Source organism: Aspergillus niger, assembly GCF_000002855.4.
Source record: "Aspergillus niger supercontig An15".
NCBI lineage: Eukaryota > Fungi > Ascomycota > Eurotiomycetes > Eurotiales > Aspergillaceae > Aspergillus > Aspergillus niger.
In genome coordinates, this window is record NT_166530.1 from 539,384 (window position 1) to 566,408 (window position 27,025).

Consider the following 27,025-nt stretch of genomic DNA (forward strand, 5'->3'; position numbering starts at 1 on the left):
TCAAGAGTTGATCCATCAATTAAACCAAATCATCTCACCGAACACAAAGTCAATCAGCTCAATCAACACCACCATCTCTTCTGAGTCAAATCAGCCAACTTGTTTCCTGCTACCTGGGATGTTGTGGCCCCGCGTTGAACACCACCACCCGGTTGGGGTCAACAAGCGTCGCCCACCCGCAACACTCATGCTTAATTTCTTAATTCCATTCGATCGGCGCTGACTGGCTGGCCAACTATCATCGCCCAGTAATGTTAATCCGGTTGTTGTGAGATGATAGTGCTGTGCTGGTGCCCCTCTTTTCACCCGAGGTGTTAGTTAGCAGTATGGAGAGAGGACTCCGTAGTAACTATTTGACTAGTAATTTGTTAATTAATAGTGTGTAGCCTGGAACAGTCCCTGCCTGTCTGTTCCCTCACTGTCAACAATCATCTCCCCTCTTCTCTCTCCATCTTCCCCAGTAATTCTCTCCATCTTACCACCACACCACACCACATACTACTCCCGCATCTACACATCTATACACAACACACACACACAAACAAAGACAAAAAAGGAGTAAACAATGTCTCTCCGTACCCTCCCCGGGGTCCTCCTCCGCCGCAGCTACGGCACCGTGCAGTCCACCACCCCCAGTGCCGCCGCCATCGCCAGCCGTATCCCACCTGCTCTGCGTGAAGCCACTGCCGCCACGGCACCACGCACCAACTGGACCCGCGAAGAGATTCAACAGATTTACGAGACGCCCTTGAACCAACTTACCTATGCCGCTGTACGTCCATACCCTTTCCCCCTCCAATCTACACCAAATCACACAATATTGTAACACTCACTAACAATAATCTAAATATAGGCAGCAGTCCACCGCCGCTTCCACGACCCCAGCGCCATCCAAATGTGCACACTAATGAACATCAAAACGGGCGGCTGCAGCGAAGACTGCTCCTACTGCGCACAATCCTCCCGCTACCAAACGGGTCTAAAAGCCACCAAGATGTCCCCAGTCGACGAAGTCCTCGAAGCCGCCCGCATTGCCAAATCCAACGGCAGCACACGGTTCTGCATGGGCGCCGCGTGGCGCGACATGCGCGGCCGCAAGACCAGCCTCAAGAACATCAAATCCATGGTCTCTGGAGTTCGGGGCATGGGGATGGAAGTCTGCGTTACACTTGGAATGATCGACGAGGCACAAGCCAAGGAACTCAAAGACGCGGGACTCACGGCGTACAACCATAACCTGGATACATCAAGGGAGTTTTACCCGGAGATTATCACGACGAGGTCGTACGATGAGAGATTGAAGACGTTGGAAAATGTGCGGGATGCCGGCATTAATGTCTGCTCTGGTGGAATTTTGGGTCTGGGTGAGAAGGATGAGGACCGCGTGGGGTTGATCTATACGATGTCGGGGTTGGAGAAGCATCCGGAGAGTTTCCCGGTTAATGCTCTTGTGCCGATTCCCGGAACGCCGCTTGGCGAGAGGAAGATGATTTCGTTTGATAAGATTCTTAGGACGGTCGCTACCGCGAGAGTGGTCATGCCGGCTACCATTGTGAGACTTGCTGCGGGCAGAATTTCGTTGAGTGAGGAGCAGCAGGTTGCTTGTTTTATGGCGGGAGCTAATGCCGTCTTTACGGGTGAGAAGATGCTTACGACCGAGTGTAATGGATGGGATGAGGATAGGGCCATGTTTGAGAAGTGGGGTTTCTATCCCATGAAGAGCTTTGAGGGGGAGCATGTTAAGGATGAGGTCAAGGTCAAGGAAGTCGAGGGGACTGCGCAGGCCGCGGTTAGTGCGTAAATAGTTAGATGAATTAAGATGATTATATCGGTTCAAGGCTTTTGTATTTGAATAGCATCATGTGACTTGCTGTTGTTTTGATTATCCAGAAACACATGACTCGTTCTTCATGAACAGTATGCACACCCCAAGTCAGTAGTCTGATCATAGAGTCTCACATCCTCTTCTCCCATTTCAATATCTTCCCTGATATATGCGACACCATAACATCAAGAATATCCATCTCACCACAATCAACCCAACTTCCAAATGGTTCTTTGTTCTTATCATCATGGTTAGACACAGGCCTGTCACTTCACTACTATCAGTGACACCAAGAAAAGATTGTCCTACCAGCAGAAGCGGTTTCCCCTATACCCCAACCGGCAATAGCCGCTGGAACAGGACAGAACCGAAGTATTACTCGAGTTCAAGTTGACGCCGAGACACATATCTTGATCATCACCCACATGGCCTACATCAGCCAATCCCTCGTTATTCGATCCCAACACACCCACACAGCGACCTTCGATTTTCTGGGACCCAGCAGAAAGTAAAAGAAGCACTTTCTGATACAGTATCCCAAATCCCAGGATATATGAAATATCCCCTATGTACTTATCTTGTAGTCTCTGTTCACCACCACAACGGTGTGGCAAGAGAATATGCATCAACCCATATGCAGGGTTCTCATCGAGGCAGAAGCTCGACCCAGTGCTTAGGAATGTCGCTGAGCCCATTTAGCAAGGCATATTCCCAACGTATATGTGCGTCCTTGCTTATTCAATATACTGAGGACAAAGGTGAATGCTCTTTTCTGCTATAGTCTGGCCATCCGTGATTGCAAATTTCCAGAAAGAATGACCCATTTCGGGTTTCATGGAAACGGGTTCAAGAACTTGCCGAATGATGGAGCTGCTAGCAACATTATGCGTGGGGTCGTTTGAGGAGCCCGTCGACTCCTGCGTAGAGATTTTGAGTAGAAGTCTTCTCTTAATTTAAAATGGGAAATTTGGCCACGATTTCGTGATATTGATGTCTTCGTCCGCTGCCACTTTCGTACATTCCCAGAGGAAATAAGGTAGATGCACCCTGAAAAGTTGCTCTTTGAACAACGAGAACGCAGCATGACGAGAGATTATATCTGTAGTTGCTTGATCGCTTACAGAGTGAGGGAACAGAATACCTGTCTGGTCGCCATTCCTATCTTGTGGTTCGTCGTCCAAACAGGGACTGAGAACCCTTTCCATTTTTCATCAGTTTGTACTCTACCATAGTAGAAATACCGGTATTGTCAGAAGATATCTGGCATGTCGCAGTGGAATTGCGAGATGGCATTCCTGTCTTTTTGATCGCTTCGCTGGAGATTGAAGCTGAATATGCTAGTATATATATTCCTTGGAATAAGTTTCTGCGAGATAGCAGTCTCAGAACGACAAGGTTCCAGCTTGTCGTCATGTTTGGACCTATGTTCCTCCAAGTAGGAGAGAACGGTAAGGCGGCGAGAAAACAGTGGTTGGGGAGTAGGCGATTGCGCTCCGCAGATCAGGGAGCCGACTGATCGACTCCAATTTAGCTTGGTGGCTGAGATCTGGACGAGGAGAGTCACGTCTTCGGGATATGCTCATCATTATATGTAACGCAGGGGCTTATCCGTTTGGCAGTGACGCAGGAGATTGGAAGAGTTGTAATAGGTAAAGCCTATGCTGTTCACAGAATTGTCTTGAGTGCATACGCACAATGTTTAGGTTTCCAAGCTGCAGAACTCCTGGGTTGAGTATCCATATACAGTGTTCTGGAACCGTCGGTGTTCAATGCGCCCCATTGTGCCGTTTATGTTAGATTAACATATTGGGTTCTTTGATTGAGAGATCCTTTCTCGAGCCTGTTTGCGATGTATGATCGAATCTCCAGCAGGCAAGCAGTATATGCGATGTATTGCCGTTGACATATGTTATATGAAGATGTACCGAAGTCTGCTGTCGGTTTCCTCCTCTGACTCGTCACTTGGCATCTGCACGAAGTGCCCAAGTCTGAAAGAGCATGCAGGAAAGACAAAGATGCATTGTTGACGCTTGTAACATGTACGACAGATTTATCTTCGCCTCAAGGCGGTTATAGGTATAGCCTTCTTGATGAGGCAGACAGTTCGGCGATGGTCTAACTTCTGCCAAAACGAGAAGCTTCTCTGGGGGTATTCATGCTCGGGACATATTGCCAATAGACAGTAGACGCCACAGTTTATCAGTCTGTAATTGTCATCTTTATTTTGCGAGTCTTGCGCTTTTGCTAGTCTTGCAAGACATGTTCCATAGACTTGGTGGTATTCCTAGACGTGTCGCGATATCGATTTACGATGTGGAGAACAACCAGTTGGCTCACTAGATTCCGCATAAAGTCATCGAGTCTATCAGAACCTTTATGACACAGTGGTAAGAGTGTATAGTATAAGAGCAAGGCATCTATGCTCTCGCTGGTGGATTGTGGCAGAAGAACGAATTTCTCTTCATGGCCGATATGCTAATAGCTGAAAAGCTGTTGCGCAGCTTTCAAAGGCTAGGGTTCTGTCTGGGCTTTCTTTTCGTTGATTAGTCGGCACCAACGATATGTTTAAACTTGAACTGGTCACTTTAGACAGCTCTGCTATTCTTTCATGAATCTCAGGAGCACCGCTGATGAATCCCCATGTCTTTTATCAGATGTTGAGTTACTGACCCTCGGAGAGTGCATAGTTGGAGCTTGCCGAATAACCTCATAGTTGTATGAACTTTCTGTCCAAGCATTCTAAATCCCAAATGACATGAAACCAATGAATCTGGAGGAAGCCCTTCCTCCTTCCGCTCCTCTCCCTCTCCACGGACGAACGTTCTTCAATAAACCCGTCCCCACAACGCCCGCGTAGCCAGGAAGACGACTCAACACTCCCATTGAGTTGGATATGTAGTGTGGGTAGCGACCCGACAATCCAAGTATGCTTCCAAGTCTGTAGACAGTGTATGAATATCGCCACTGAGCTATCCGGTCCCGGCAACACATATTGTCAATGAGGACAGTAATTGGTATATACACTCGTAGTTTGCTTTGATCAGCTTCTTCGTGTGCCCGGCTCTGACTTGGTGTAAATAAGTAGGCAAATGGTGTCCTGAAGACATTGAAGCGGCGATCATAAACATTCAGTTCATAGATGATGAAAAGATTCTTCCTTCTTCCTGCGAAGGATGTCTTCTCCTTTGGGCTCCCTTGATTCTGTCATTGTCTTCGAAGCCAGGACATCATTCGCAGAGATTGCTTCTTTATATATACCTCCGCTCTTTCTGTGTCAATAGAGACACTGCAGATAAAGAGCGCAGGCCCACTCTTTGGCCGTTGTGCAGTTTTAATATATAACCATTAGGCTGTCATGTCCGCTTCCACTTTCTCATGCGACATGCCCACGTCCGTTTGCAGGAATGCCGACACCTCCCCGAGGTACTGGCGTTGATTGATGTCGGGCTCGCTCCAGGCATCCATGAATTCTGCACATCGTAATAGCCACAACTTGCCATATCATTATCCAAGAGAACAGGACACAGTGCTAGCCTGTAAATCAGACATAGCACAGTGATCCCGCAACAGTTGCTCCTTTCTGCTACCTTTTGAGGCAATTTGGTAGAGCGGGAACCCCGGCCATGCTTCCAGAACGACTAAGTTGCTGGAGCATCTCTCATGCTCGATTGACCGAGTGCTTGGAGGAGGATTGTAATATCGAGCTGTACAGACACTTAGCGTTTAAGAGTGTATTTATACGCCTCAGTATCGCGTCCTGATGCTTTCCGACCAGTGTCTCAGCGCATTAGTCCTCGTTGGTGGCTCTTCAGTTTTTATGATCTTCCGACGTTTGGATCTCTCGAGCTTGAGGGGGTATCCTCAATTTCCATATCCCGAGAATGTGCTCAATATAAGGAACATAGAGTTGTATATAGTTGACTTGCTCAAGAATGGACGCATTAAAGTCGTACTGGGGAGATACGTAAGGAATACTGCCGAGTGGATTGTGAAAGATGCAGTTATATCGAGCCTGTCATCCAAATTGTGCAATCTAACATTGCTTCGGACACCCCAAGAGTCGAGCTCAACAGCTCTCCCCAACCACATAAGGTAGTATTAGGGTTAACGATAGGTGGCCAACCCCGGACCTGTCTGATCAAGAGGAGAAAGTCTTGGAAAGCTGGGTGGTATTTCAATAGTAAGTTTCAACCTTTCCATTAGTAGAATCCCTGAAGAACCCGAGACGCATCAAGATCTCTTGGCAACTTGAAATGGTACTAAGAATGAATGGTATTGAGAAAGAAGATGGTCCAGTGGGTGTATAGTTCGCATGCCACTCTAGCCATAAGTTAGAGGGAACTAGTACTACTTTATCTTGTGAAGTCTTACCTCTGGGAATCTCCATCTCTCCGTGCAATCGGCGATGTTAAGATAAAGTGCCTACCACCGTATGCTGTCTGGATTTGTACCGAGATGGTTTGAATCGCTGTGCTTCACCAGCGCCATGACTATACATATCGCCAGTTGATTCCACGACAGTCGTACCTGCCGGGAATTTCCAGGAAGCAAATAGCGATATAGCCTCAGGATAGGATCTTGTAGGGGTACAACATTCTGCACATGTGACCAATAGGGTCGTTTCAAAATATATAGTTTAGCCCTATATGCTATGCAAGTGCCGCAAGTGGCTATATGTGCTTCGATGGAGAATAGAAGAATGATAAGGAAGGAAAAAGGAGGAAGAAGAACAGAGAAAAGAAAGATTATATAGTAGATAACAGGAAGAGATCTATTCATCGCACCAACTACCAAATAGTGAAGCATGATATCGTATTCATCCTCCCCAGTCAATACCCCAGCCCAGTGGCGAGCAAGAATAGGGAATGTTGTAATAATCACAAGCCATTCTTAATTCAATCTGCTATTCCCAGCTGCAACATGATCCAAACGAATGTGATGCATGATGCAGGTATGCCGTGACGTTGAGGGGGGATCGGCAAATCTATCGTATGACGATACCCGATCATGCCATAATCAGGATACTCTCCACTCCCTCAACCCGAAAATAAGGTGATCCTCGGGAACTCCCCCCATCTTATAAATAAACCTTTAGTCTAGCCGTCACTGAATCCTCCAGTCTGCGCTTCGCACTTATCAAGCCAAATCAACTAAACTGAACCTCAAATCATCGCTACAACATTACCAACCATGAATATCTCGGCTTCTCCCTCTGGCTCACAGCCCTTCATCAAGAGACCTGCTCTAAGTCCCGCGTTCAAGAAGCCTAGTAGATGGTGAGTGTGCCTTCTTTCCCCAGATGACGTATTGAATAATAGCTAATGAATACAGGTATCTCCCGCTCATGGGCGTCATAGCTCTCGGTACATTCCCTTGCGATACATGAATCAGCTCCCACCATCTAACCATTAACTATAGGCTTCGGAGTCGCCAACCACCTCGAAAACCAAGCTCGCCAGCCCCAGTTCGACCGCGAAGAAGAGGAGCGCCTCCGAAAGAACCGAGCCCTGATGGACGCCTACGGCGACAAAGAAACAGTCCAAGATATTGAACGGGCGCTGGTCGTCTATGACCTTCAGTGAACATCCTTGATGGAAGGGGACCATTATTGCAGCACACTTAGCGTGGGATATGATTACGGCTTTCATGAATAATGGTGCATAAGGAGTTTGGGATTCATTTTAACTCTCCGGAAGAGATGAGGAATGGTTTCGGGATTATGGAATTAACTGGGGATTTTGCTGGTTTAGGTTTCACGGAATAGCATCTTGAATTGAGAAGCAATCTGGTTATTGCACTTATGCTACTATTTTTTTTCTATGAATGAGTGGGATTACCGACCGAATCGTGACTGCTGTAGAAGTGCTGTTCTCGCACCCCCCAAATGGCACTGGAGACTCAATTTTCAGACCACCAACCGATCATTACCCCATAGCCGCCACGGATGCGGGGATAGCCATTCTGTAGCCCACCCGCCAATCACATCGTCACACATGCTATCCCGCGCTGTATGGTGTCGATCATGATACTCGACTCCTATCTAAAAAGAGCTAGACTACCCCTCAAGTAACTCAACACAGCCCCTTTGGTAGCTGCAGCTTGAGCTGTGAAGGTTGCGCGTTCTTGCTGCACAAGTAATTCAGTGCTTCATAGGCATTTATAAATTAACCCTGCTGCCTACACCTGCACTAAGGGCAGGGAATTGGGTATGACCCGTCACATAGCTGTTTCACCGTAGTGTGCTGTACATTTTACGGATAGATCACTCGGCACATAATAAGCGGGTAAAAGAACTCCCGAACATTGCCTACGAAGGGCGCCAATGCAGATCAGTCCGGCAGTTGGCCCGGAGGAGTGAATGCCAGTCCTTATTCAGTAGAGGGCTCAAGCTGCCTGGACCATCCTATCCTTGGGATCCGTACAGGTTTTCATAACTTGCTTATTAAACCCTACAAATAATGCTCAACCAACAACACCTTATTCGTCAGGCTCCCACGCCAACACTAGATGCAGTCAGTAGACGATTCTTTGCCAATCTGCGAAACAACTGCCTGGCAACATATTTACGCCGGGGATCCGTAGCGGATTCTACCGCATCATTGTGCTGATGCTTTAAATGCTCCATATGGAGTTCAGCAAGGTTATCAGAATAGGATGAAGAGATGCTAAAGGTGCTGCCTGGCAAAGCTGACCGTGGTAGCGTCCCCAGACGGACAAGTTCATTCATATGGAGCGACAGGGGTCTGCTGTTTACATCGTATGAGAATTCTTCAAGACGCTCCATAGACCCAATTTGAGGTAGGGAAATTCTGTTCAGCTGCAGGAGTATATCTGCAAACTGTCCGTACATCATCTCCAGCTTCTCCACGTCAATGTTCGGATCGGGTAATGACGGTCTGATATTACGAGCCCAGGCGTGGCCAGTACGTCGCTCATTGTATTGACGTGATCAATATAGTCCATGACGATGAACGGACCAAACCCTGGGGGGCTTTCTTCCTTGGTACCGCAGTGCAGGATGAATGGCACTGGAATCGAAGTATTGTCCTGGATATATCGAATCGCTGCAACTCTTTGCGAACTTTCTCCTCGGGGAGAACATGTTTACTCCGGGCTTGGGGAACCGTATGGTTGCAGAGACGCCGTCAAGGGACTTCATGCGGAAGGTTATATTGAAGTATCTAGCGCTAGATTGGCATTATTCGTCTGCAACGCCTTTTCGGTACTTCACTATGAGGCGGCCGATTGCTCGGAGGGTGTCTTCGTCGGCGAAGAGATTATGTATCCAACTGTCTGCGATGTCTTCGCTTCTTTCCCAGGCAGCATCGTCGAAATCCATGCGTGGATCCATTGATTCATTCAAGGTTGCTGTACAAGGCAGAAAAAGTGATTGGATATTATGTAGATAGATAAAGTGTATAATAGATTCTGGGTAGAAAACGCTCGGGGGGAAGGGGACTTCCGCAAGTGCGATACTATGCATCACAGCACCACCGAGATGTCGATCTGGAAAATAATACTAATTTGTACTCTGTAAACAAAGCCCCACGCACCCAATTCGTCGACTTGCTGAGGTGAGGTAGTATGTAATTCAGCCACGGAGAATCAAGACTACCAATTGAGAGGTTTTTGCCATCGGTAAATGCCTGCAAATTCTACGGTGACAGCCACTTGCCCAGGGTATATTGCTAAGTATGGGCGTTGGCGCTTAATCACTCTGGATTCCTGCGAGCGAGACGATGAAATGCCGTGATTCCAACGATAGGACCCGATGTTAACTCATTCCCTTTCTGACTCAATACCATAAACGACTGTCAGTTGGTATGTACACGGGAAGGAAGGTAAATGATAAGTAGGGTAATGACTAGGAAACGAGAGGTTTATTTCACAATTCAATATTAGATCTACTGAATCACACAGCCTTCCTACTCTGTCTTATTTCGGATTCTATTCAAAGTTGCTGCAGCTTCGTAAGGGCGATTGCCGTCGTATAGTTCACGACTACGGATATCAGCTATAAAATTCATCACTTTTCCTACTACTCTCCGAGATATATAAGGGGCTTTAGCAGAGGTTTCTGCGTTTTGATCCCAATTTGAAAAGAGGTCCTGTTTCTAATATTTTTGCAGCTTATAGCATAGGTATAGATATCAAAATGGCATAGAAAAGTAGAAGTTTATCACTCTGGTACCGTTGCTTTGTACCGATGTTGGTAGGAGAATTCCTTTACTCACCACAATGCGTAGATATCTTCCACCTCACGGCACATTATACTCATCGGCACCACCCTAGAAGCACTTGGTATAGATAAAAAAGCTGTTGAACAGTTCTTCCAACCCTTGAGATAAATATCCCCTTCGTCCTCTTCGACAAGGGGATCCCAACCAGAGATACCAGATCATCTCATCTGCTATACTCAGTTCTATCTCTTCGCATTCTCATAAGGCTAAAGGTCCTATCAGGAAACTTTTAGGCTTACTTACCATTGATTTAGTGATCCAGCAACACCACTCAGTTATCATCATGGCTCCAGGCGACAAGAACGCAGGTCGTGACGAAGCTGCATACCGACTTAACCTCGGGGAATCCCAGGCCGAAGCTCTGAGAAAACAGGGTGTAAGGTCAGGAGAGAAGCGCGGAAAGTCCTACGAACCCAGTTCTCTCAGGTTGCCAAACCCGCATGAAGAGGACCAGATGGAGAAGGCGGCAACCGCGTCAAATCAGAAACGGACTCATGTTACTGAGAAGATTGCTAACCAATACAGAGATAGCAGGGGTTGATAATGCACATGTCACTGTCAATCATAGCTTGTTGAAACATGCAGGCTCCTGAATGACCACCTTGATATGTGCCATGAGAGAGGAGTTTATAAAGGGACAATGTTAGCTGCTTTTATATCACTAGTTATCAGTAGTCGTCCGGCTAGAGTGTAATGTCCATGTATGGATGCCATTTTCAATTACTTGACCTAGGACAACGAGCCTAAAAGCTTCGGTGCATATAGATGAAGAGAAGTACCCCTTGGACAAATTGTTAGTTGTCAGGGCTGGCCTATGTAAATGTACTTGGTAAATGCATGTGGCGCTGGAATTTGCAGTACTGGGATTTTCCATGATAGATGATATTGGGATCCAATAGAATCGTTTTCTATCACATATAATGTGGTAGTTGTCCATTACCCCAGTCGTATAATATCAAGTCACCTTATCAGAAAACATACATCCTCACACAAGGCAGGATAACATAGTAGAAGGACCTATGTTGTTAAAGTGAAGTTCTAACTAATATCCGAAGGTACATAAGTTGTTATCCTCAAAGCAATTTCGCAGAGTCACTGACTCTCGCAAAAGTGATACTCGGAAAATATCCAAGTCTTGTTCACGATTTAAGGGATTTCTGTGCTACCTTATAGAGGTCAAGATGCAATAGAGGCCCACAAAGCTGAATGCAGTTGAATGCCCTTCTGACACATTTCTAAGTCCAATTACCATATCGTGTTTCCCTGTCTAATAGTTGAGGTCTCGGATTACAGAATGATCTAGTCTCTTATCCGCCCCGGCGAAGCGTAGTGGTATGTGGGAATCACGACAATGCTGAACAACCCAAACAATAAGCTATAGCAGTAAGCATGCTATCGGATGCTTGCTCCCTGATACCAATGGATTCCGTTCCTACGCTGTCTTAACACTCGGGCAATTCGGGCAATTCGGACATCACGGGATTTTCGGTCGTAACGGCCGTAACGGCTCTATCGGTCATTTACAGGGCTGCCTGGCTGAAGGAACAGCTTGAAGATGATGCCGTTCCAATGTAAGTATATAAAGCCAGTGCCTCTTGTTTGTCCTGGATTTCTTCTCATCTTTCATTTCTATCATCCTCACAATATTATCCCGAGGTAAAGACAAATCATGTCCAAACTCAGAATTCTCATCTGCGGCGCAGGCATCGCCGGTAACGCCCTTGCCTTTTGGCTATCCAAACTCGGCCACATCATCACAGTCATCGAGCGATACCCTGGTTTACGAGCCACCGGACTCCAGGTCGATCTCCGCAGCCCTGGCATTGAAGTCGTCCAACGAATGGGTCTCGAGAAAGCCTTTCGCAAGGTCACCGTCCCAGAACAAGGTCTACAGCTTGTTGACAGCCGCAACCGGCGATGGGGGTATTTCCCTGCTAATCGAAGTGGGAAGGGATTGCAGAGCTTTACTACCGACTACGAAATCATGAGAGGCGATCTGTGCCATCTGCTTCATGACGCTGTTAAGGATCGCGTGGAGTATTTGTTCGGAATGTATGTCATGGAAATGCAGCAGACGGATAATTTTGTCGACGTGGTCTTGTCCGATGGGAGGAAAGAGCGATTTGATCTTGTTGTTGGTGCGGATGGTCTGGGTTCTCGTATGAGGACCATGATGCTTGGGGGTGGGGATGATGATAGAGATTCGGTTCACTCGATTGGGGTCTCTGCTGGGTATTTCACGATTGATAGGGAATTGGAGAAGGGGGAGGGATATGATGCAACGGTGTATATGACTACGCAGGGGCGTGGGATCATGATGCGTCGTCATAACCCGCACAAGATTCAGGCGTATATGTTCTGCAAGGCGGGGCCTTTTGAGAACTGCAGCAAGGGCGATGTTGAGCGGGAGAAGCAGGTTTTGGGCCAGGTCTTTCGGGATGCAGGGTGGAAGTCTGAGGAGATCATCAGAGGTATGGAAGAGGCGGACGATTTCTATTGTGAGCGCATGGGGGTGGTGAATCTGGATAGCTGGTCGCGAGGCCGTGTTGTTTTGGTCGGAGATGCGGCTTATTGTCCGTCTGCTATGACAGGAATGGGCACGCCGTGTGCCATGGTTGGTGCTTACATTCTGGCAGGGGAGATAGGAAACCGTTGTGCGAAGGGGATTGGTTCCAAGGAGGACATCGCGGAGGCTTTCAAAACTTATGAGGACAAGCTCAAGCCCTTCATGTTGAACGTCCAAAAGGGACTCATGGACGATCACGATTACATGAGCAGGCTCCCTTCATCTACTTTGGGGATCACTGTGGTGTATATCCTGTTTGCAATAGCCTCGTTCTTGAGACTGGACGTCCTCTCGCAATGGGTGTTGCGCGAAGATTGCAACAAGGACTGGAAACTGCCAGAGTATCCGATCATGGTCGACAACTGATAAACGTCGGGAGTTCCGGCAGTTATCCGGTATCGAATGGAATTTGTGTTGCTGCTGAGCGTGTTTTGGGTTGTACATTTAGCTTCATGTGAGATTATTTTGTTGTCACGCCCAATGTAATATCTTCTCTCCTTAATGAATACCAGTCTAACTTTACCACCCCGCAAAGAGTTGCAAGTCAGGAAAGTCGAAGTTGAAGTCGCTGCCGTAGATGGAATCGAAACCACGATCCAAGGGTTCCCCAGAAACATCTGATCTATTGAGACTATCTCCAAAAGATGCAGTATCAGGGCCATTGGAGATAGATGCCATAGCTACCATGTCCTGCATCATACCGTAGCACGCATCCACACTTTCATGCATTGTCCTTGAAACTGCCTCCTCCTCGGACTGACCACTAAGCCTAGCTTCCGCTTGGGCTAGCATCATATTGTAAAAGATATAGACTTTGACATTAGTTTCTCCATGATATATTCTATCTTTCGCATAATGAACGACGCAGCGGGCATCTCGCAATAGGGTTCCCTGACGAGCATAATCTCTTCTTTTCGCCAGACTCGAACTCTCCGCTTCTGGATCGGGGCTGGCTTCTGAGAAGATGAGTATTGCCGCACGGGTCACAATGTCGCGAAACATGCCGCCCCCACAACGGAGGACACGACCGTACAAGTTGTCTTCGACCAGTGATATGATATCTAGTGCGGCTTCAACACCGGCCTTGCGGGAGTGACTGTATAGGGGATTAATCTTTGCCTTAATGGCAAATTTGTAGTGGAGACACAAGGTAAAGCGTCGAATGAGATGGGTGCAGAAGCTTGATGCGAATTGATCTAATGGGGATGCAGAGTCAAGTTGGTCGAGAGTGAGCGAGATGTCGCGGCATGCTGAGGCTAATTCTTTACCGACCTCAAGGACCTCCTCGTAGGGCGGTTCCTCTCGCAAGTCGTTTATCAGTCTGGAGGCATGCAGACGGAGTGGTATTGAACTTGACAGTATAGGTTGCAAATTCATTGACTTATGAGCCGCTGACTCTTCCCGTTCGCCGATCTCTGGCTCGGCGTCGAGATTGTGATCGCTTGGTGGCTCAGTATTCCAGTCCCCAGTTGCGATCATTGGTAACATTCCGGAATCCAAGGACGACTGTAGGTTCAATTCTAAGATAGTGTACCAAAGTCGCCGCCTTAGTCCCTTTTCCGTGGGATCCATCTCACTCAGACAGTTGGGATCTTGATGCAGACCCATCTGCATGGCTATCCTCATCAACGAGCCTGTGGATATCCAGATCAGATCGGCGCCAACCTGATTTACTTGGCGGGCCAAAAGAAGCAGACAGTGGAGTTGAATGCCCCCCAAAGTTAAGCGGCTTTTTTCTAGTGGTGCTGAGAGCCATGTCTGGGCAGTATAAATCCACATTGCAGCTTTTGACGCCGCATTTATACGGACATTGGCATCCTGATGCAAAGGGCCTGCGATGGAGACGACAAGAAGAATTTGTAAGACTATACAAGTATCCGCGGATTCGTGGTTATTCAGGTATGTCTGGCAATGTGCCATGAAGGGATTCTTCCGAAGTATTCGGTAGCACGACTCGAATGTGGCGAAATAGAGCTGGGCCAATTCAAGGATGACATCGGGACTAGGAAGTGACTGATGAATCTGTGTCGGAAGGCTGCTACGACTAGGTCTTTGACTTTTGATACTTCGAGCTAGCCTTTTGCATTGGGCCATCTTATCAGCGATGGCATCCAAGGGGCCGTGGCTTGTGTTTCGTATGATAATGTCGTATAGGCCCATGAGAGGTTGCAAGGTGGGCAGCCCTTCTGTCTGTAACGCCGTCAATAAAAGCATAGTTTAATATTTATGTCAGCTACATACCAATGAAAAAATATTCATCCAATGTCCTTGGCCGAACACTCTCGTCTTTGACACCATGCCTCGGATCTGGCCCGAGGTTGATGCAGCCTGTTGCGATGAAGCGTGAGGTGTGTGCGAGGGTTGGCCACCATTTCTCTCCTGAAAAACATGTTGCCTCTGATAGTTGGTTTCGCTGCTAGTAGGTGGCGCCGTTTCACGATTGGCAAACGAATTGCGATTCTGCTCATATGTACAGGCTGATGCATTATTCTGGGTTACGCACTGTCGACACGGGTTGGCCCGGTCGCATCGGACTTTGCGGCGACGACACGCAGTACATGAGAACGCCGGGCGTCTGCGCTTTCTTTTATTGGACGATCCCGGACTGGCCATTGTACGGAGTTTATGATTGAAGGGTGTTTTAAGGTTGGGAGTCTGCTCTGCAGTGCGACATGAACTGCAGGATCGATCAGGAAAGTTGGTCCAAGAATGTTTGGGACTGTCGGTCATAAGCCATCTTGGCCCGATACGACCGATGAGGCTGAGCCGTGTCCGCCCCAGGCATCAATAGTGATCGACTCGCTTTGACCGGCTTACGAAACTAGAAAATGACATTTTGCAAGCGTATGTTGTTGACAATATGACCAGACGTACGTATCACGTAGCATACTGAATTATAGGCTTTCTGTAGGCATGCTCTTGTCTCATTAGGATCGACGGGTGTCCGGTTAAATTCCAAGGTTCATCCTCCAAATATCTTGGGTATGGGAAATGCATAGCGCTGTCGACGCACCAAGCGGGGCACGTTTTGCCACGGATGTCCCTCATAAATCTCTCTGGCTCAGTCGCTGCATCTACTCCTCTCCACAACAACCTCATCGAAGTATACCTGCCATGTGTACGAATTATCAGACGACGTGCACGCCGCACTGATTGTCAGCACATCCGCTGACCTGTTGGCCGTGAATTCCCCATTCACAGCAGTCCACTGATCAGTAGGTTCGAGATCAGCGGTAGCAATCGTATCACTGGTTGTATTCAGTCCCAAGTACGCGGCGATATGGCAAAACTCTGCTCCAGAGGCAGAAGGCTTTACTTGGACGGAAAAGTTGTAGGTTGAGCTGCGGTTGAGATTAGACCGGGTCTGGGAGAAGGAATTGGGGCTGTTGTCTATAGCAGTTGTGAGGTCGCTGTTACACACGTTAGAGATTGAGACACAAGCAGAATTTACACGAAATACAGTGAGTAATTGCCAGTGTAGGCGGGAGTGGCAGTCGTGACTCGGGCTACATTTGACGCCGTGATGGACCATGGCGATAGAGAGCCTGTCTCGAAGGAGGGATTTGAGAGGATATTACACCTGGAGGTGGTCGTTATGGGCTCACGGTGATGGGGTCCAATCCTTACATGTCATCAGGATAGCTTGAGAGTATAGCGAGGAAGCAACAGACTTATTGCACTCCCAGATGCTCTACTCAGTTTGGCATAATGCTCACCGCATTCATCGGTTCGAATAGGAATCCGGCTTCGTGGTCAGATTGATGTCATGTTTTGCCTCTGTCATGTACCTGTCGTTCTTGCAAAAGCTGCCACTCGGCATACTCCATCACTGCTTTATCTAGCGGACGATCTAGAATCATACACGCAGATATATATAGACAACATAACGAAGGCATGCGATATCGCCTTGACAAATGGCCTAGATCTCAAGCAGATACACAAGAATCAAGACGCGAACTTCTTTACCAACCAGTGCATGATAATTGTTGTGGCTCATTATTTCGTCGAAGAGATTCAAAGGTGGTCAGATGACTACCAGCGTGTAAGGAGTATCGTAAATAGAGGTTGTGGCATCCTCATGTTACGCATGTATGTATTAGCAGTCACATTATGCACAGTTCAACCTTCTTTTATGCAGCGTAACTTTTGAGAGTACTGGTAACAGCACATATTATCAAGCCAATAAATGCAAAGCACGACCCGCATTTGGTTGGGCCTGAATGCATCAGTGACTACGTTGTATCTGTGAGGCTGTCATCGCCAATGCCAATCAAAGGCTGCCACAACTATCTCACTTGTAAAATCACAGAATAATCAGCAGGACCATCTTTAGATTTATCTTGCTTCACCCCCCACTTCAATGATCCTGCTACGTACCAAACAAGATAGTTTCCAGTATTGATATCTCGCAACGAACAACCATCATGGACCGAGCGACTCACGTTATCGACCCAGACGGCGAAGTTATGATAGTTCTACAAAATCCAAATGCCCCTTTTGCAGAACTAGGTGAAGCTCTGACCAGCGACAATCTTGCATATACCCTTCCCGGACCAAGCGATGAAATCCAGAACTCGGCCGAAGGGATAGAAGCTTTGAGAAATGAGCCGACTAAAGCGCCCAAAAAGAGGAAGAAGAAAAAGAAGAAAGTGTCTACTTCTGGAGGGCGTGCTGTCCACATTCCATCCGAACCTATTCACCTGTCAATTGAAGAGTCTGCTCCTGGATGGCCCGCGGCCGAAGCACCCGTCGCAGAGCCCGCTGAACATCCTGCTGAAGAACCCGCTGAAGAACCCGCTGAAGAACCCGCTGAAGAACCCGCTGAAGAAGCCGCTGAAGAACCCGCTGAAGAACCCGGCGAAGGGCCCGTTGTGGAGGAAAACTGCTTCCGCATCCTAGTCTCCGCGAAACATTTGATCCTCGCCTCCTCAGTCTTCAAGAAAATACTCACTGGTGGGTGGAAAGAAAGCATTACCTATCTACGAAAAGGCTCGGTTGAGATCAGTGCAGATAGCTGGGATATCGACGCGCTCTTAATTATGCTTCGCATTATACATTGTCAGTCCCATCAAATACCGCGTAAACTGACACTTGAGATGCTCGCGAAAGTTGCTGTTTTGGCCGACTACTACGACTGCAGGAAGGCTGTGATCTTTTTCGCAGATACATGGATCAACGCTCTGGACGAAACTATTCCCGCAACATATTCCAGGGACTTGATCCTCTGGTTATGGGTTGCCTGGTATTTCCACCACCCCGCCAACTTCAAAGAAGCCACCTCAACTGCCATGTCTTTAAGTAACGGCTGGATTGGTAATCTCGGACTCCCAATTCCCGAAAAAATCATTAGTATGGGCGCTTAAATCCTCAGATACGCTTGACTACTAATTGAAAGCAGGATCGATGAATGATAAAAGACAGGGAGCGATCGCTGGCCTAATCTTTCAACTTGAGGAAACGCGCGATGAACTCCAAAACGGCAGTAAAGGATGTGGCTTCGAATGCAGCTCAATCATGTATGGGGCACTGACAAAAGAAATGCATTTGAACGCTCTGCTCTCGCTGAGGCCTGTAGCTCCTTTCCCGGATCTGAACTACAGATCCCTCGTGCAAAAAGTGTTATCATTCAGATCGCCGGTATGGTACGGTCAATTTTCGTATTATTCCAGTTACCAACACAATTGTCAATATTCCACATTCAAACTGCTTTTTGACGTGTTGGAAGATACCATTGAAGGCCATGACCTGAAGGATTCTATCAAGGTGTAGTTAAGGAACTACCAAACCTAGCTTGTCGTTGATACTTTGTCGCCTACCGAAACAAGCGTCTTCCTGTCCAGCCAGTCGCTGGTTGATGTAGTAGAGATCTTTGCAAATGCGATAATGGAGACGAAAGCGACTTGTACTAATACCACTTGGTATTCTTACGGAGCCCTTGTCTTTGGTCTTCTCGCTAGACAATAAGAGTTGGTTTCCTCTAGATGACAAGAGCCAGAGCTGGACAAACCAATAATTCACCAAACTCAGCAAAATATGTATCTTCAGTTTCACTCAACCGCTGTTCATCTGGCCCTGCAGTTGTAAAGGTCATCGCGACATCGGAATCGACCCATACCATCCGCTCTTCTTCGCCAGCAACGAGTATGTTTTTGGGGTATATATCTCGGTGGTGAATGTGAGCACCGCGTATCTGCTTCATGCCCTCTATTGCATGATGCTAGCAGGCCTCAGAATAGTTCTCGCAATTTAAACTTTCCGCATTTAAAAGGTATTCAAGTAGTATTGCTCTAGGGTGATATAAATCGTGCGCAAAATGTTGAAAAGCTGGGTAGAACGCGGTAGGGTCGACTCGATCAACGTGGCCGTAGAAGAATGTGCCGAATCCCCGCTCGCAGACACTGTGTTCCCTAAAATTCATTTAGGCGTTTAGTTCTCAGCAGAACCAATTAAGATCTCGACTATTCTCGGCAAATCCTGGATCCCCGTTGTCGTGAAACCAAGTCGTCAGTAACAAGCAAAGAGCTAGTAGCCTCAGCTACTTACAAGCTTCATAGCACATTTCCGCCTTTCGAATTCTATTTCAAACATTATGGAGACGCATCAAAACAATCGATTTCTCTTACAATCCGTATATTGGCAGGGAAAACGTCCAACGAGCCATGATCTCTGAGCGTATCGTCGTTTGAAGAGTCCATTGAGATGTGGTCGGCTTCAACGAGCTGCCTGGCTCTCTGATGACGAATAAACTCACGTGAAGGACCAGAACGAGCGTAATAGAGGGAAGAACTATCTGGCCGAAATCTACCCCGCATCTTCTGGCCGGGATCTCAACAACGGATCCATGAAAACGATGACATAGAAGTGTATTTGTCAAGGATGACTATTCATACACTGGCCCCTCGCCCTAGGGCGACATTCAGGGGTCCATTATCTCGACTCCCTATGAGCATATGCACGCTTTGATCGTGAACCATTACTTTCCCGATGAAATTAGAGCCCCGTCAAGTCCTGTCAATTTTAAACTGCCCCTAAAAGAATAGACTAGGAAATCTGAGGTCTTGAGGTAGTTTATATATACAACTGGGACTCTTTAGGAATCTCAATGCTTCCACGATCACTCATTTTAGTTCAGATATATTCATGTTATTAGACATGCCATCAAGTGCCATCGCATGGATTACGTGTCATTACAGTACCCTATCATATCCCCACAAACCATTCTTTCTAACTAGTTCCATGTTAGGCCTAGCGTGACTACACTTTGGGGTTGCAGAAAGAATCGAAGAGTGCAACTGGTGACACCAGTATCCGGAAGCCCTGTAATTATCTTCTGACTGCAGTAGAGAGAATAGAGAGGCCTTTGCGGGCAAATCTCTCCATAGTGTGCTGCCTAAGCTGACTAACAGTTGCCCGAGATGAGAATGCTAATTGCTTATATTCATATTGTTCGAGTTGGTGGATCCCATTCAATGACCATCTACTGTCGTGGCACACGTCATTGTCATCCTTTGCGTCATGTTTGTGAAAGATCTCCGGATTGTGCACAATTTATCTACCAGAAACATGTAAACAGAGATCCCTAATTGCTATACAGTGGAGAAATCTCTCTAGTTCACCGATAGCCCCTACCTAATACGATAGGGACGGTGGGTAAGGGAAAGGCCAAGCTTCATAGAGAAGGCTTGATCTGAACAAAATAGGTTGCCAACACTCAAAAAGGCTTAACCTCCGCAAGTTAACGCGGTTCCAGTGGACACGACGCGTTGGTCCGTGGGGCGGATTCGTTGAGAATTGACGAGGATCCATCTCGTCGATCCTCGAGTGGGGAATGTCCAGATATCCCCGACATGTTCTTGACCGGTAGTTATCTACCCTTGCAAAGTAGCAAGGGACCATTAATTACACGCTAGGAATAGACCGCAGATACGATGTCTCATAGCAGATCTCAAAGAACATGCTACATCACATTTCCACTAGCGATCTCTGTAAGACGATGTGGGTGCTGAAGGCACTCAATAGACCTGTGACAGGTTTGTCTCGAGGTGGGTTCTAAGCTTCGGATCGGCAGGGGAGTGGCAGATTTCACGAAACGCCTCACGCGTCATTTCAAGACGATCGGACAGCCGACCATGTATGAGGATTCGAACTGCTTATTCTCGGAGCAGGGCAGACCCGACGGGCTCCCGAGGTGGCTTGGTGATGCGTGAACCCGATACTAGCTATAAATGCGTCTTCAATTCACTATGGCCGACAGGATAGACAGAACCACTGCTAGCCCTCATCCCTCCATCTTCTACAACATGGGTCCTTCACTGGGCCTTGCCGCATGGGCATCACTTCTAACTGTCGTCAGTGCGCAATTCAAATGCAGCTTGCCTGCAGGTGATATCTGCGCCTACGAGAACGCCACCACCTATGCGGCAGTCAATGCGCCCAATTGTACCACCAGTGGCCTACAAGCCTTCCTGAACAAGCTTCCTGGGCTCGAAGGAACAACACTGAGTGTGCCATACGCGTTTTACATCGACAGCAATGCAACTCTCGACGAGTTCACCGACTATGTCGGCGCCTCGACATTTACTACCGATATTCCATCTGTATGTGCGTTTCGAGTGAACGGAACAAATGAACAGGGCGCGACTTGGGGTTTGGGAGCGCTTCTTCCCACCCACTTCAACGGCAGTATCATGTATGTATAACCCCTCATGCATCTGCAACTTGAACTCCTTACTGACGACCTCCAGGATGGCAGCCCCCGACTCCGGACTCTCATGGGGTGTAGCAAGTGCAGGTCTGCGCTACGCCTTCGCCACCTTCGCCTCTAACTCCGGCCACGACGAGCCAGACCACACTCCCGGCTGGGAGACCCCCAACGGTCTACTCGATTGGAGCCACAGAGCACTGCACCTGTCCACCGTGACCGCCAAAGCCATTGTCAAAGCCTGGTACGACGTGGAACCCAAATACAGCTACATCACCGGCTGCTCCGATGGAGGTCGCCAAGTCATGAAGTCTATCCAGACATACCCCGAAGACTACGACGGTGCTATGGCGGGTGCCCCAACCTGGTGGATGACACACCAGGCATTCTACGACTACAAGCAGACAACCATCGGCGGCTCAGCCCGATCAAACTCCTCCATCCCGCCCTCACTGTACCCAGTCATAACGGATGAGGTCCTCCGCCAATGCGATCCCCAAGACAACCTCACCGACTCCATCATCTCGAATCCTCGAGGCTGCTTTTTCAACCCTGAAGCCCTAGCATGCAGCAGCAACAAAACATCCAACTGCCTTACCGCACCACAACTGGACACCCTCCACAAGATATACAACGACTGGACCACCTTCGACCAAGACCTCATATACCCGGGTGCGTGGTTCGGCAGCGAGCCCACCTGGAACACTACCTTCGGCAGCCCGCCCTCCAAGTCATGGTACATCGAGAACGTCCTCGGCTTCAAGAACTTCACAGCCCAGGACCTGACATACGAGATCATCGCCGAGGCAGACGCGCGTGACCCCGCCCACGCAAACGCAGACGACTTCGACCTGTCGCCTTTCTTCAACAGAGGCGGAAAGTTCTTCCACTGGCACGGCATGTCGGACTCCGTCGTCTCACCGGGTTCCAGCGTGTACTACCACCACAAAGCAACGTATGCTGCGTTGGAGAAGGTTATCGATATCGATCAACATTATCAGCTTTACTTGATTCCGGGATTAGAGTGAGTCATTCTCCTCCCCCAACTTCAATCTTCAACGAAACCCTCGAGGATATAAAATCTAACCAAATGATAAGACACTGCACCGGCACCCCCTCCTGCATGGCCGCTCTATGGTACCTAGCCGGCCCATACCAAGCCGGGAACTTCTTCAACTCCACCCCCGCCAATGTCGTCGACAACTACGTTCATGACTCTTTCCTCACGCTTATCAGCTGGGTGGAGGGTGGTCATGCCCCGTCGTATATGGTTACGACGAACTTTGAAGATAACGCGGATCCGACTACGCTGCTTCATAATCGGAAGATTTGCCCGTAAGTAATTGTTTCACTCTCATAGATAGAATAGGTTGCTAATTGGGGGTTTCAATTAGGTACCCGAAACAGGCGAACTGGACGCAAACTGGTGTGTCGATTCATGAGGATTACTGGGATTGTATCTATGTGTAAATATGGGTGGAGATGTGGTATTTGCGGAGATTGGTTGTGTTCAAAGTATTTATGCTTAGATACAGATAGGATATAACTGCTATAGACGCTGAGGCAGAACAGATACTCTCTGATTCGCTGAAACTGTACTATATGTAGTTGGAACGCTAATAGTGTAAGATCAGAAAGCAAAGAATAAACTAAAATAGATAAAAGCAAAACCGAAAGAAAAGCCAATGTAAGAATCGCAGTTTTTGTTCAAGGTATAATCCAGCCATTTATACATCCAAAACGCCATGCTCTGCGCTCATGCAACTATCAGACGCATTTACAAACGTATATCGTATCATGATCCAATCCACTTCCATAAAACACTCAGTAGTTGATCTCGGTGAACCGGTTTACCGATGCAATCGCTCATGCCCTTGGCAATGTAGCTTTCGGCATCGCCCTGCATAGCATTACCCGTGACTGCGATAATCGGCATTTGTAGGCCCATGTCGCGGATATGCCCGGTGGCGACAAGGCCGTCCATGATGGGCATGGAGACATCCATCAAAACGACGTTGTACGATAACGGCTTCTTCTTTATCTTGGAAAGTGCCTCAGCACCATTCCAGGCCCCATCCACTCGCGTGAAGCCGATGCTGCGAAGAAGTTTCAGCATCATGGTATGGTTGACCATGTTGTCCTCAACCAACAAGACATGTTTGTGGGGTGCAATGGCCCGCATTTTATCGCAGAGATCATCACCCACGGGTGTTAATACAGGACTGCGGGGCTTTAGCGACGTAGTAATGGATCGTTCTCCTAATTTGGCAGTAAACCAGAAGACACTGCCTCGGCCTTCGGGATTTGGCGAATATCCCACTTCTCCGTCCATGAGTTCGGCCAGGCTTTTGCAAATGGAAAGGCCTAATCCAGTCCCCTGGTATTGTCGAGTGCTCGAGTTGGCAAAGCGTGTGAACGGGGTGAATAGGGTATTCAATGCATTGTCAGGAACGCCAATGCCGGTGTCTGTGACCTCTGTACGCACTAGGCAACAGCCCTCCTCTTGTTCATCCGGAGAACACACTGTGGAGACCCGAATATGACCGCTCTCGGTAAACTTGACGGCATTGCCGACTAAATTCTGCAAGATCTGGCGATATCGTAGGGGATCCCCTCGAAGATTTCTGGGAAAGTCAGGTGCAATGTCCGTAGTCAGTTCCACGCCGCTCTTCAATGAGGGGCGACAATTTCGTATGACCGCTCCGACCACATCGTTGACATCCACGACGTCAGAATGTAGCGAGAAAGAGCCAGATGATAGTTTCGAGTAGTCGAGAACGTCGTTCACAGTCTCAAGTAAGAGTGACATAGAGTCTTGGATGATTGCGGCATGTTCACGCTGTGTCGCAGACAAACCTGTGTCGGCCAGCATAGTCATGGCAATTTTCATCCCATTCATCGGAGTTCGAATTTCATGGCTAATGTTAGCGAGAAAGTCTGTTTTGAGGCGTGATGACTCTTCGAAAGCAGCAATTATGCGCGCCTCTGCTTCTTTGCGCTCGCTGAGATCTCGGGTCACTTTGACAAAACCAACATGCTGTCCAAACTGGTAGATGGGGGTGATAAGTACGTTGGCCCAAAACCGCGAGCCATCGCGCCGATACCTCCACCCCTCATCCTCCATACGGCCTTCTCGCAAGCACACAGCAAGACCTCTTAGAGGTTTTCCTGCCAGGCGATCCTCCGGGCTGTAAAAGACAGAGAAATGTCTGCCAAGGATCTCCTCTGCTGGCCATCCCTTCATAATGGCAGCGCCCGGGTTCCAGGTGGTGATATTGCCCTGTGTATCCAGCATGAAAATGGCGTACTCTTTGACAGTATCCACGAGGATCTTGTAGGTTTCGTTTGTATAGGCATGGTTAATGCTGGCGGTCTCCACCGATAGCTTGTGCGCCTCCAACACAATGTAAAGCAGGGTAAAGTCGTTGTAAATCGGAGTAACTCGGAGGTTGTACAAAGATTTATCGCTAGACACAATTCTCTCGACTACCTGGATTTCCTTCGTCGAGCAGGCTGCACGCAATGCGCCACAGAGGATAGCGATATTAGGGGCGGGTACGGCAGTAGGGTCGAGATCACGAACGGTCGCATGCAGCATGGACTGGCGCGTCTTGCCGGATAAAGCGAGATGACTATCAGAGACCTCGACGATGGTCATAGATGAATCGAGGACGATAGTGGGAATCGGAGTATGGCGATAGATGCATGCCAGAGAGGGAGACACCGCTGGGGAGTCATCGTCGGGCACACGTACACTGTGTGTTGTCGCGGACTTCTCCTCGAGGGAAAGAGCGGCCAAATGGCCGTCGAGGAACATTGCGGCTCGTTTGGATAGACATGAGAAAGGGAGAAGAACGGAAGCTAGTCATATTTTTTGTCCCTCTTCATCGCGTGGCGGAAAAGTCACTGTGAGTGGCTGAAACGCAGCCGGCAGCAGAACCACTCATGACGCTTCGACTGCGCTGCCATTTGATTGGTGCAACTTAACTTGGAAGCAGCTTCCGATTCACACTCCAGGCGATCGCCCCTGACATCCCCGCCTCCACCCATGGAGTTAAGTTGTCTAGGCCATCCGAGAGCAGCTGATGAGTAGTCTAACTTGTGTTCGCTTAGAGCGAGAAAAGTCCGTTCTTGGTTGACGGGTGGCAAACGACTGACTATGTACCTCCTCCGTATTCATGCATATCTGCTTCATCGTGCGGGGACAAGGAAAGCATGGCAGTTGTGTTGAGTCTTTCAAAACGAGTCGACGAGGGTGTGGGTTAGAACTAGCTGCTACTTTTGAGGCGTTTGAGCTGTCTGAATTGTTTGACAACTGCCGGTGGCCCCATTGGGCCCAGCCATCGGAGCACCAAGCCACCAATCATAGCGCCGTCGGTAGCTATATCTTGCTTGCTAGAATGGTTACCATGGAGCGGAGCAGGTTTGGCTACCCGCTAAACCTAAGCTGCTAGGTTTTCATCGCCGAAAAGAGTAGGACCACAAGCCTGGGACGACCGGGAATCCCGGTCGGATAATCTCGGCTACATTAAGCCCGCCCAAATATCGCGACACTTCCGTAACATTAGACGAAGCTACTTATTCTATGCAGGAAAGCAAAATGGCACTCTCGACCATAGGCCACAGTAGTCTGGTCCCTCTATACCCTTCATGTTGCGGAATGGGGAATGAGTCCGCTCTTAAGCCATGCATTGCTCGATTGAGACCGTGTTCATCGGCTTGGAGCGCCAGAGTTCAACTCGAGAAAAAAATATACTGTTTCGACATCACATGCCACATGGACCAAGTTTCTTCTGTTGTCTATTAAGCCACATTGGCATGATTGTTGTATTTGATGCCCGACGCACGTCGACTGAGGACTTACTGTCACTGTGGCTGCTATCGATTGGGGAATCATATGCGTACTACTAGACAACATCTATACTAGTATCCTCGCGCCCGCACTTTGTCCGTTGTACTCCCAGTTATGAAGCGTACTTAATTAAGGAATGCGGGGAGATAAATAAAGTTCGGACATTAACAGATCATACTAACATCCGGGGGACTTGCCCAATTGGTCATGTACCACGGCATACACATGCTGTCCTTGGGCGAAAGTATGGGGTTATAAGTCAGTTTTAGTGTCAGTACGACCATCTGCACGGGCGCGCTTTCTATAAGCGTGTCAGAAGCTTAATTATGTGAACCTAGAACTATATTATTGTCCACTCTCTCCATATCAACGGTCAGTGGGTAGAAGCTGCTCCAGGAAAGCGCTCCAACGTAACAGGTACATGAAATCCCAAATGTAACTACAAGCATTTTATCCAGTTGTTAACCAAATGATGCGTTGTTGTCACCAGATCCAGAGAATCGGGGGGTTGTCGGATTATACCCCGTAGCCAGCCGCTATTGATGCTGAGCAAGCAATTCAGTTTGCAGCTGCAGCGCTGGCGCTCCTGGACCGGTCGTAACCGTAGTCGGATCCTTCGTCTATGGTATGAATTGGCTGTTGAAAACAAAGAACATTTTAACCCGTCTCCTCACTCTGGAGAACGACAAGGTTAAGCCGGCTGCCACTGGGGAGGTGCTCTTTGCAGCAAGTTTCTTCGACTAGTCTGCTGGAGAAGCAACCCGAATTTACGGAGATGCTATCCCATACAGCTAGCCCGGTTTCGGATTCCTGTTCCGAAAGAGCCAATTGGTGTCTCTGG

The 27,025-nt window shown here is 48.2% G+C and overlaps 13 protein-coding genes across 13 annotated transcripts; 7 read left to right on the forward strand and 6 right to left on the reverse strand.

Annotated features, from left to right (window-relative positions):
• Window positions 1-565: 565 nt before the first annotated feature.
• Window positions 566-1,801, forward strand: An15g02000 (uncharacterized protein; the record flags this gene model as incomplete). Its single annotated transcript, XM_001396702.3, has 2 exons — window positions 566-772; window positions 854-1,801. 2 exons carry the CDS (start codon window positions 566-568, stop codon window positions 1,799-1,801), a joined length of 1,155 nt encoding a protein of 384 aa, XP_001396739.1.
• A 154-nt stretch (window positions 1,802-1,955) lies between these two features.
• Window positions 1,956-2,520, reverse strand: An15g02010 (hypothetical protein; the record flags this gene model as incomplete). Its single annotated transcript, XM_059744512.1, has 2 exons — window positions 1,956-2,088; window positions 2,159-2,520. 2 exons carry the CDS (start codon window positions 2,518-2,520, stop codon window positions 1,956-1,958), a joined length of 495 nt encoding a protein of 164 aa, XP_059602454.1.
• A 120-nt stretch (window positions 2,521-2,640) lies between these two features.
• On the forward strand, window positions 2,641-4,165 carry An15g02020 (hypothetical protein; the record flags this gene model as incomplete). The annotated part of the gene is made up of 7 exons (XM_059744513.1): window positions 2,641-2,718; window positions 3,206-3,273; window positions 3,325-3,474; window positions 3,544-3,611; window positions 3,698-3,811; window positions 3,902-3,974; window positions 4,057-4,165. The coding sequence occupies 7 exons, from the start codon at window positions 2,641-2,643 to the stop codon at window positions 4,163-4,165; spliced, it is 660 nt and encodes a 219-aa protein (XP_059602455.1).
• A 399-nt stretch (window positions 4,166-4,564) lies between these two features.
• Window positions 4,565-6,025, reverse strand: An15g02030 (hypothetical protein; the record flags this gene model as incomplete). Its single annotated transcript, XM_059744514.1, has 6 exons — window positions 4,565-5,026; window positions 5,084-5,111; window positions 5,240-5,359; window positions 5,598-5,685; window positions 5,779-5,898; window positions 5,956-6,025. The coding sequence occupies 6 exons, from the start codon at window positions 6,023-6,025 to the stop codon at window positions 4,565-4,567; spliced, it is 888 nt and encodes a 295-aa protein (XP_059602456.1).
• A 990-nt stretch (window positions 6,026-7,015) lies between these two features.
• An15g02040 (uncharacterized protein) lies at window positions 7,016-7,407 on the forward strand (the record flags this gene model as incomplete). The annotated part of the gene is made up of 3 exons (XM_001396706.3): window positions 7,016-7,101; window positions 7,157-7,188; window positions 7,244-7,407. The coding sequence occupies 3 exons, from the start codon at window positions 7,016-7,018 to the stop codon at window positions 7,405-7,407; spliced, it is 282 nt and encodes a 93-aa protein (XP_001396743.1).
• Window positions 7,408-8,309: 902 nt separating this feature from the next.
• On the reverse strand, window positions 8,310-9,308 carry An15g02050 (uncharacterized protein; the record flags this gene model as incomplete). The annotated part of the gene is made up of 3 exons (XM_059744515.1): window positions 8,310-8,721; window positions 8,833-9,012; window positions 9,052-9,308. The coding sequence occupies 3 exons, from the start codon at window positions 9,306-9,308 to the stop codon at window positions 8,310-8,312; spliced, it is 849 nt and encodes a 282-aa protein (XP_059602457.1).
• Window positions 9,309-10,348: 1,040 nt separating this feature from the next.
• On the forward strand, window positions 10,349-10,606 carry An15g02060 (hypothetical protein; the record flags this gene model as incomplete). The annotated part of the gene is made up of 1 exon (XM_059744516.1): window positions 10,349-10,606. One exon carries the CDS (start codon window positions 10,349-10,351, stop codon window positions 10,604-10,606), a length of 258 nt encoding a protein of 85 aa, XP_059602458.1.
• A 1,128-nt stretch (window positions 10,607-11,734) lies between these two features.
• On the forward strand, window positions 11,735-12,997 carry An15g02070 (uncharacterized protein; the record flags this gene model as incomplete). Its single annotated transcript, XM_001396709.1, has 1 exon — window positions 11,735-12,997. The coding sequence occupies one exon, from the start codon at window positions 11,735-11,737 to the stop codon at window positions 12,995-12,997; it is 1,263 nt and encodes a 420-aa protein (XP_001396746.1).
• Window positions 12,998-13,150: 153 nt separating this feature from the next.
• On the reverse strand, window positions 13,151-16,163 carry An15g02080 (uncharacterized protein; the record flags this gene model as incomplete). Its single annotated transcript, XM_059744518.1, has 4 exons — window positions 13,151-14,821; window positions 14,873-15,308; window positions 15,522-15,740; window positions 15,805-16,163. The coding sequence occupies 4 exons, from the start codon at window positions 16,161-16,163 to the stop codon at window positions 13,151-13,153; spliced, it is 2,685 nt and encodes an 894-aa protein (XP_059602459.1).
• Window positions 16,164-17,055: 892 nt separating this feature from the next.
• An15g02090 (uncharacterized protein) lies at window positions 17,056-18,400 on the forward strand (the record flags this gene model as incomplete). Its single annotated transcript, XM_059744519.1, has 2 exons — window positions 17,056-17,980; window positions 18,030-18,400. The coding sequence occupies 2 exons, from the start codon at window positions 17,056-17,058 to the stop codon at window positions 18,398-18,400; spliced, it is 1,296 nt and encodes a 431-aa protein (XP_059602460.1).
• Window positions 18,401-18,892: 492 nt separating this feature from the next.
• An15g02100 (hypothetical protein) lies at window positions 18,893-19,292 on the reverse strand (the record flags this gene model as incomplete). The annotated part of the gene is made up of 3 exons (XM_059744520.1): window positions 18,893-19,038; window positions 19,175-19,206; window positions 19,255-19,292. 3 exons carry the CDS (start codon window positions 19,290-19,292, stop codon window positions 18,893-18,895), a joined length of 216 nt encoding a protein of 71 aa, XP_059602461.1.
• Window positions 19,293-20,931: 1,639 nt separating this feature from the next.
• An15g02110 (uncharacterized protein) lies at window positions 20,932-22,940 on the forward strand (the record flags this gene model as incomplete). The annotated part of the gene is made up of 6 exons (XM_059744521.1): window positions 20,932-21,228; window positions 21,265-21,320; window positions 21,376-22,356; window positions 22,431-22,667; window positions 22,727-22,758; window positions 22,888-22,940. 6 exons carry the CDS (start codon window positions 20,932-20,934, stop codon window positions 22,938-22,940), a joined length of 1,656 nt encoding a protein of 551 aa, XP_059602462.1.
• A 187-nt stretch (window positions 22,941-23,127) lies between these two features.
• An15g02120 (uncharacterized protein) lies at window positions 23,128-25,149 on the reverse strand (the record flags this gene model as incomplete). The annotated part of the gene is made up of 1 exon (XM_001396714.1): window positions 23,128-25,149. The coding sequence occupies one exon, from the start codon at window positions 25,147-25,149 to the stop codon at window positions 23,128-23,130; it is 2,022 nt and encodes a 673-aa protein (XP_001396751.1).
• Window positions 25,150-27,025: the final 1,876 nt, after the last annotated feature.